Raw genomic sequence first — 8751 nt, 5'->3', positions numbered from 1 at the left:
AAGGTTTTTAATTTGTGATGTACTATGCTTTTATATTGAAAATTATTTGATATTTTTATTTAATTTCAGGATGTTTTTCTGATGTGCTTCTCCTTGATTAGTCCAGCTAGTTTTGAAAATATCAGAGCTAAGGTATGTGCAGTGCAGAAATGTTTTCTTTCCTTTTTTTTTTTTCATAATGAATGAATACAATGGAGGTAAGGTGACCCAAACACTTAAGTCTTGAGTATGATAGAGAAAATAATATCTGTCCAATGTCCACACTGATCACAAGAACTGATGTATAGATGTGTCCAATATTTTGAATACTGTAGATTTCTTATGTGAGTTCTAATTTGACATAATTGCTGTAAAGTATACTGCTTCACAAGAATATAAAATGTGGAATACTGTACTCAGAAGACTAAAATCTATATAAATGTGGAATACTGTACTCAGAAGACCAAAATCTATATAAATGTGGAATACTGTACTCTGAAGACCAAAATCTATATAAATGTGGAATACTGTACTCAGAAGACCAAAATCTATATAAATGTGGAATACTGTACTCAGAAGACCAAAAATCTATATAAATTGGACACAAATAAATGAATGAATGCAAGAATTTTTGGCTTTGCTGAAGAGGCTTTTTGCAATTGTACACGAATAATCGCAAGTAACAAAAAAGCTATAGTTGTTTATGAAATCAGTAACACTTTTTGCTCTGTGCAGTACATCAAGTAAACATTTGCACTTTAAATAGGACAGTGATTTTATCTATCATGAAAGTTGTAACAATATCTGAATGGATTTTTAACAATGCTTTATTTTATCTTGGTAAATATTTAAACTATGAAGATTTGTTTAGATTTTTTTTTTATTTATATCAAACATCATCTTTGTTTTCTTGCCTATTCCACATTGGTTTTATGTACATGTATGCATTTCCTAGTTTCTTTTTAGTGTGGTTAGCTTGGAGTGTGTTGAAGGTGGGGTGAAATTGTACAGTAAAGGTTATTAGGGCCACCAACAAATTCATGTTTTAAACTTATAATGACATTGATTTAATGAGCCACCAACGAATTCTTGGTTGTAATGAAATTAATTTTATTTCCTTCAAGAACTACGTTAATAATTGTGTGTAATTATACATAATGAACTAATTATGAATAACTACAGTTATAGTTGCTTGTCCTAAAAATGGCTATAAATGAGTATTACTGAACTTCTAAATTTGTACAAATCTCCACTCCTTTAGCTCTTCCCAACAGTTTTTATTTTAAAATGAAATAAGTTGAATAGCAGTTGTAATATGAAGAGTCTTTTCATTTTTGAAAAATGTGAAAAGCTAATTGAAAGAAGTATTTCCCGCTTTTTTTCAGTGGATTGTGTCAAATGTTGAATGGATATTCAAGTTTTTCCTAACGTGAATCACTTTTTCAAGTCTTCCTGCTTTAATATGAAGTTTTTCTTTCCCTTTTCTTATTTTGGGTCATATCTGAAGTGTGTATATTTAATGAATTAAAAGGAAGATTGCATCAGATTGAATACATAGACTAGAGACATTAACAAAATGAGTCCCACTGATTTGTGCTCATGGTTTTGGTTAAATATTGTTTAATGAATAAAGTTTCCTGCAATTTAACATAGATGACACTGAATGTTTAGTGATGTATAAATAAAAAGCACCTGTTAGTTTGATAGACAGTCTTTTAAGACCTGATGTAGTGTATTTAGATGGTGTATCTGTCTGTGGACCCCAATGTTTTTTTTGTCAGTGTGAAGTTGACATCAATTGATTACCAATAGCTTACTGTAAACAATCATTCAAATTGCAAGAACACAGTGATGTATTATTTCATACACATACATACTAATACAGCTATGTATGACCCAAACAGGAAGGAAGTCATATATACTATTAGTGCATTACAGATATGTCATAATATTGTATTGAAATTAAATCCAAATACACATCACACTAGAGAGTTGATTCACAAACCAAGATTTTGTGAGCAATATTTCGTGGTTGCCCAATTCTGTTTTGTATTCATTATAGGAGTCATGAGATTGATCACTGTTCGTTATCTTCACTTTTCATATTCCAATTTACTTTAAAAGATTTAAATATGAAAGCAGAGAGCTACATTGTGGAAAAAAAACTGTTTCTTAACCTGAGACTGTAGTGTTAGATTGAATATTAATTTCAGTTTTGTAGTGTTGGATTGAATATTGACTTCAGTTTCCTAACCTGAGTCTGTAGTGTTGGATTGAATATTGACTTCAGATTCTTAACCCGAGTCTGTAGTGTTGGATTGAATATTGACTTCGGTTTCATTTTGCCAAGTGCAATATGATGCCGTGTTACATTGCCATGACTTGTGAATAAGTAAATTATGGCAGTTTGCTACACAAATTTTTCACATTGATGGATGTTTATGTGACTGGTATTTTAATTCTTCCTATAAATGTGAATTTTATTCCTTTTTTCAGTGGTACCCAGAAGTGAATCACCATTGCCCAAATGCCCCAACTATCTTGGTGGGAACAAAGCTTGATTTGAGGGATGATAAAGACACCATTGAGAAGCTAAAGGAGAAAAAATTGTCCCCGATCACTTATCCTCAGGGGCTGGCCTTGGCAAAGGAGCTTGGATGTGTGAAATATCTAGAATGCTCAGCTCTTACTCAAAAGGGTTTAAAAATGGTGTTTGATGAAGCGATACGAGCTGTGCTTTGTCCAAAGCCAACAAAAAGCAAAAAGAAGGGATGTATTTTACTATGAAAATGGTGTCTAGAAACAGTTTTACCTGAAACATTCCCATGATGCATTGATTTTATCGTGAACATTAGCATTATGAATATTTATAAGTTCTCAAGATAGCGTGTACAATGTACTATGTCTTATATATTCATGAATCATGATACTGTCTTTTGTGAACATTTGGAATCAAAATTGCAGAAATAGCTATAAGTTAAATGATTTCTTTTTATTGAACCAGAGGGTTATTAATTTTGCAACTTAACTCTGAAATACGTAATATTTGTAATGGTAGAGCTTTATAAGGGAAGAGAAAGTTTGTATATATTGTAAATAGTCACCTGTATATTTTGTAGGAAGTGTTTAGTCAGGTCAGTTAATTTGTGTTGTAGATTTCCGTAGCTGGATGCTCAACAATTTATGTAGAGGTCACATGTATAAATAGTCATTTTGATGAAAGAAATGTATATATATATATCTTTTGTAAATTATCTATGTTTTCATCTTTTTAAGCTTCACCATAATTTTTTTTTTTTTTTTTTTGAAATTAACATGCATGTGATTAGAGTTGTTTTTTTTTATTGTTAGTTTTATTATTTCGTGAAATTGATCGACAGTGTTGCATTTGATTTAAAGGATGCAAAGACATTTGTTGATTTGAAGCTTATAAAAAAAATAAACATTTGAAAAAGATATGAAAAAAGTTTGTACATGTGAAGGATTTTAACTGTAATTCAGATGTTTCTGTTGTTACCATGTGCTTTGCTGTTGATGTATTTATTTTATTATAAATCCTGTTTATATAGATATAAAGGTATTTTATCCAAACCCACTATATGAAGGTCCTCAGCTTTAATTAATGTTATGTATGTTGCTTAAATCTATGAAAATTTACATTTGTATGTACTTATCATAAGTTTCAATAAATATTATTAAGTAATATTTTGTGTATTTTTTGATTTTGTTAGTTGTTCCATGGAGAGTTGGGGTGTACTTTCTGTTGGTATTGTATAATATATGGCCCTTGTATATTGCTTTAAATTATTGAATTTTATCAATGGTATGCCTTTGAATTTCATTGGTAAAATTTCATATAATTTTTTTTTACAGATTTGACAACTACTCAGCCAATGTAATGGTTGATGGGAAACCCATAAATCTAGGATTGTGGGATACAGCAGGACAGGAAGACTACGACAGGTTACGTCCCCTGAGTTACCCACAGACTGTAAGTTTATATGTGTGACTTAATGTTATGATTACAGCTTTTACCTTTTATGGCTGTTATAGCAAGCCTATAGCAATTTACTAGTTTTCACTTCAGTTGCAATTTGAACTTCAAATGTTTCATTATGTATGAAAGTCATTATTTGTATTTTTCAGGATGTGTTTCTTATTTGTTTTTCACTGATAAGTCCAGCGAGTTTTGAAAATGTCAGAGCGAAGGTAATCCTGAATAAAATATAGTTAATTTACCAGAGATAGATATAGCTATTTACATTGTAAATATTCAATTGGAGTATTGTGGCTTTTTTTAATGTCTTCAACTGTACATACTGTAAGGCGAGAAAATTTGGCAGGCTATTTAATTTAGCATCTTTAGCGCAGGTGACCTTTTGCTCCAAACTTAGAAAAGTGTGCCAACAATTTTCCATTCTAAAAGTATTTTTCAGATAGTTTCAGATCGTTCTTTTGTTGACTCCTATACTGGAAGCATCTGCTTACTTGATATTGAGCTAATATATATACACACACTAAGACAGGTTAACAGTGATTGTTTAACATTCGAATATTGCTAAATAAGCAAGAATCAACTAAGATACTGAGTTTGATTATTTGCGTACTCATCATTTACACATACAAAGCTTTCTCTCCAATGTGCCATTCACTTTTAGGTCAAAACGTGCCAGTGTGCTAAAATCAATTTGCGCTAATAATGTCTTGGCACTTGCGTTTGTGCTAAAATATGTTTGCGCCAAATTTTCTGCTTTTACAGTATTCATGTTATTAGCTATCTAGAGTATACTGTAAAGCGTAGGTCAAGCTGGAAAATGTAAACATACCATAGATATTTTATACCCCCATTATTGGGGAATATTGTTTTTGGTCTTTCCATCTGTCTGTCTACTAAAACTTAACCATTGGCCTTTGCTTTTGAACGGATGGTGATAGGGCTTTCATATTTCACAAGTTTATTCCTTGTGACAAGACCTTTATTTTGGTACCAAAATTTTTTGACTTTATGACCTTGAAGTTTGACTGACTTTTGACAAATTTTATCAAGGCCATAATGTTTTAATGGTTAGTGATAGGGCTGTCATTCCAGATGTGTATTTCTTGCAACAAGACCTTTGGGTATCAGAATTACTTTGCTGCCATATGGGAGCATCAGTATTTCACAAATACATCTTGCTATTTTTTAGTGGTATCCAGAGGTCAGCCATCATTGTCCCAACACTCCAATCATTCTGGTGGGGACTAAACTAGATTTACGAGAGGACAGAGAAACTGTGGAGAAGCTAAAAGAAAAGAGGCTGGCTCCCATCACCTACCCACAAGGCCTTGCTATGGCCAAGGAAATCAATGCTGTCAAATATCTCGAGTGCTCTGCACTAACACAGAAGGGTCTTAAAAACGTTTTTGATGAAGCCATCAGAGCAGTTTTGTGCCCAAAAGCTAAGCCAAAGAAGAAGAAGTGTAAAGTTTTATAACGGAGCGGGGAAAAGCTTACAACAGACTTTTATACTAGGACTTCAATGAAAGGCTGCTACAGAATTTACTTTTCCATTTTCAGGAGCTGTAAAAAAAAAAATGGTGATTGATGAGTTGAAGTAGTATGCTATATTGTGTAAATTGGGGGGAAATCTTATCTGCTTAATCCTTTATCTGGTTTTTTGGGGTTTTTTTTTTGGTTTTTTAAAATAGAAATGCCTGATACTGGATGTGTACTCAATTCAGCTATTCAAAATTTATTGCAGTTGGTCGTGAAAAATATAGCACAACCATAAATGAACGGTAGCATTGTCAGTGCTGCATTTAAATGTACAAATTAACGGTAGCATTGTCAGTGCTGCATTTAAATGTACAAATTAACGGTAGCATTGTCAGTGCTGCATTTAAATGTACAAATTAACGGTAGCATTGTCAGTGCTGCATTTAAATGTACCATCGTTTGGTTTTATTACAAATTAGCACATATGAGAGTGGGCCAATATATAAAATAAAGAAACACAGTACACATAAAGTAGTTGGACACACATTTGTTCTCATTTGGTGATTTTATTTCTGTCCATTTATTGTTTGTTTTTCTCTGTTATCTTAAGTGATTGGTTTTGTTAGTAAAATTAAAACAGAAGAGGAAGGTAAAACGTAAACTCACTTTCTCATGTTATTAGTTCAATGGTAGTGGATTGCATATTTTCAGCAGTTGTCTTCTCTCATTGGTTACCTGTAGATCTGCATTTTAAAATGCATGTAAAAAATGGATTACATGTTGTACTTCCTGTGATTCTTCACTGCATCTTTAGACCTTTGCACAGGCGTCTTACCTGGGACTTCAGTGCTGTCAACAGTATAACATAAAACTTAACAATGTGGCCTTTCTTATGAATCAAAGTTCAGTATCAATTTTTATTTTGTTAGGCCTAGTTATTAATAGTACAGAATAATTTATAAACTAGTTTGAAGTTACACAAGTTAGATCTTAAAATTCTGTCTACCCATGGATTAGGTAAATGAATTTTGACACTCATCAACTGTAGAAAAAAGCCTTACTGATCCTAATACTATGCAGCTATGCACATTCTGTATAGAGGATATGATGATGATTATTGTATGTGTATTCATGTGTGTTTAAATGCATTTCTAATTTGTATTAATTTTTTATTATTAAAAAAAGAAAAGAAAAAGCAATTTGTTATAGAATGTAAATGTTAATATAAATTTTATTCAAATTAGTTTTATATATATGTATATATATGAGCTGGTATTTGTTGACGAGAGTGCTTTATTTTGTATTGGTTTCCATAGTAATGCAGTTTGTATGCAATGTTATAGAACAAATATCTATGATCAGTAAACTTTCTTTCCCAGCTTTTCAAGTAATTACAATTGTCAGTTTGTGTCCACAGAAATTTCAGTTTCAATTGAACAATTTCTTCCATTTCAACTGGCATGCATTGATCTGATAATCCTCTTTCATCTAAGCTGTGTATCAGTTTTAATAAAGCTGAGAATTGGCTGGGGCATTGTTACAGTCCCTGTTGCATTCAGCATGGTTGTCTGCTTGTTTTCTGGGCATTGTGAATATGAAAGCTTCTTTCAAAAATTTTACAGTTTATCATAATTTACAATTTTAATGCTTCCAACCATATAGATAGGCATAATTTGTTACTGTTTGATTTTTCATTCCAAGGTTGAACAGTTTACTGAGCACATATAGTAATTTGTGTTTGCGTTTAGCAAAGCTCTTCAACAGGGTTCAAAAATTACTATCTTTTCTTTGCTGTATGATGTAAACATGTACTAAATGTTATAATAAATCTGATCAAATAATAAATAGATAAAACTTGTACATCTTTATTGTTAATGAGCCTCAATCCTTATGTGTACAATAGGGTACATAGGAATATGTCGTAGAAATATTTTAATTGTAACGGTATAGTTTTGTCAAAAGAGAACCTTGTGTACTATAGATTCAAGTTTACTGAAGTCGTGCCACTCCCAACCCCTTGTTGGAGGTTCAGGTTTTTACATATCGATAATAAATCATAGTATTGGAAAATATCTTGTGCACCAAAACTGCAAAACCTGTGTTGCACAAGATATCACATAAAAAGGGTAATGTGGAATTCAGATGTAGATAATGATTAAAGTTCTCGGTGGAAGAGAATAAAAATTCCTTACTTGTGATAGAAAGGGGAATGAATGAATCGAGTCCAAAAGTCAATGTCACAGAGTTGGGTATTTATGGTTGAACTTGCAACTGATAAAGAATTGGAGAGTAAAGTTAAAATGTTTAATCAGAATACTTGCTCTCATGCATATATCTTGAATAAAGTGTTGAGACCTTATGTCAAGGTCATGATGCACCATCTGGTCAGAAGCTGTTGTTTTGCCAAGTGTGAGTTTCCACTGTTTTTCCATCACCAACCAGGAGAATTTAAACATTTTTTACCCATGGTCATGACATGTCATCTGGCCAAATCAACCTTTGTTGCAAGAACAAGTTTTCTGGTGTCTTTATTACGATGATGTGACCAAATGGACAAATATAGCGGGGTTGAAGGACAGACAGATGGACATGATATACCCCCCGTCTTTCTTGAGGTAAAATCATGTAAACAGTCAATGGTAAAGTACAAAAAATACTTGTAATATTGTAAAGAAATTGTGAAATCTTGATGCTTAAACATCCTTCGGATGGGACCACGAAAATCGAGGCCCTGTGTCGCAGCAGGTGTGGCAAGATAAAGATCCTTCCTTGCTCAAAGGCTGTAAACCCCGAGCATAGGCCTATATTTTGCAGTTCTTCAACGGCAATGGTGACATCGCCATATGAGCAAAAAATTCTCGAGCGGGATGTTGAACAATATTCAACCAACCATTCAACATACTTTGAGTCGAGTTTGATTTCAGCTCAACTTGGCTAAATATCTTCCAAAGAACAACATAATGTTCTAAGCTAAAATAGCTAGAGGAGTTGGGAGGTAAGAGTTCAAAATCTAGTGAAGGATTATATATGGTAAATCTTTATGGAGCAATTAAGTCTGTGATATGGCAAAAGAAACTATGTGCTCATGTACATTAAATTCTGTTTAAATCATGCCTTTCTCTAGACAAAATTGGGACCAAAATAAGCATGCAACAAAGTTTTTAGCTGCAGAACTGTAGCTCTCCGAAAAAATTATGTTGACAGACCGGTTTTTCGGAGAGCTACAGTTCTGCAGCTACAAAGTTTTGCACATAAAAATTCTTTGAATATCTTGTCTACAAATCTTTACAACTCAA

General features: G+C 32.5%; 1 protein-coding gene across 1 annotated transcript in view; it reads left to right on the top strand.

Moving 5' to 3' along the window:
* Nucleotides 1–7315, top strand: part of LOC125667977 (ras-related C3 botulinum toxin substrate 1) — a 13759-nt gene extending 6444 nt beyond the window's left edge. The window contains exons 4-9 of the mRNA XM_056161408.1: nt 70–132; nt 2476–2763; nt 3099–3113; nt 3815–3970; nt 4126–4188; nt 5166–7315. Of these exons, the coding sequence (XP_056017383.1) occupies nt 70–132; nt 2476–2763; nt 3099–3113; nt 3815–3970; nt 4126–4188; nt 5166–5453 (873 nt within the window). The 3' untranslated portion in view covers nt 5454–7315. The remainder of the gene's footprint in view (nt 1–69; nt 133–2475; nt 2764–3098; nt 3114–3814; nt 3971–4125; nt 4189–5165) is intronic.
* The last annotated feature ends 1436 nt before the right edge of the window (nt 7316–8751 follow it).

This window comes from Ostrea edulis, chromosome 4 (assembly GCF_947568905.1).
Source record: "Ostrea edulis chromosome 4, xbOstEdul1.1, whole genome shotgun sequence".
NCBI classification, from domain to species: Eukaryota; Metazoa; Mollusca; class Bivalvia; order Ostreida; family Ostreidae; genus Ostrea; species Ostrea edulis.
Note: the sequence above shows the minus strand (reverse complement) of the source record. Positions and strands in the feature narration are given on the sequence as shown.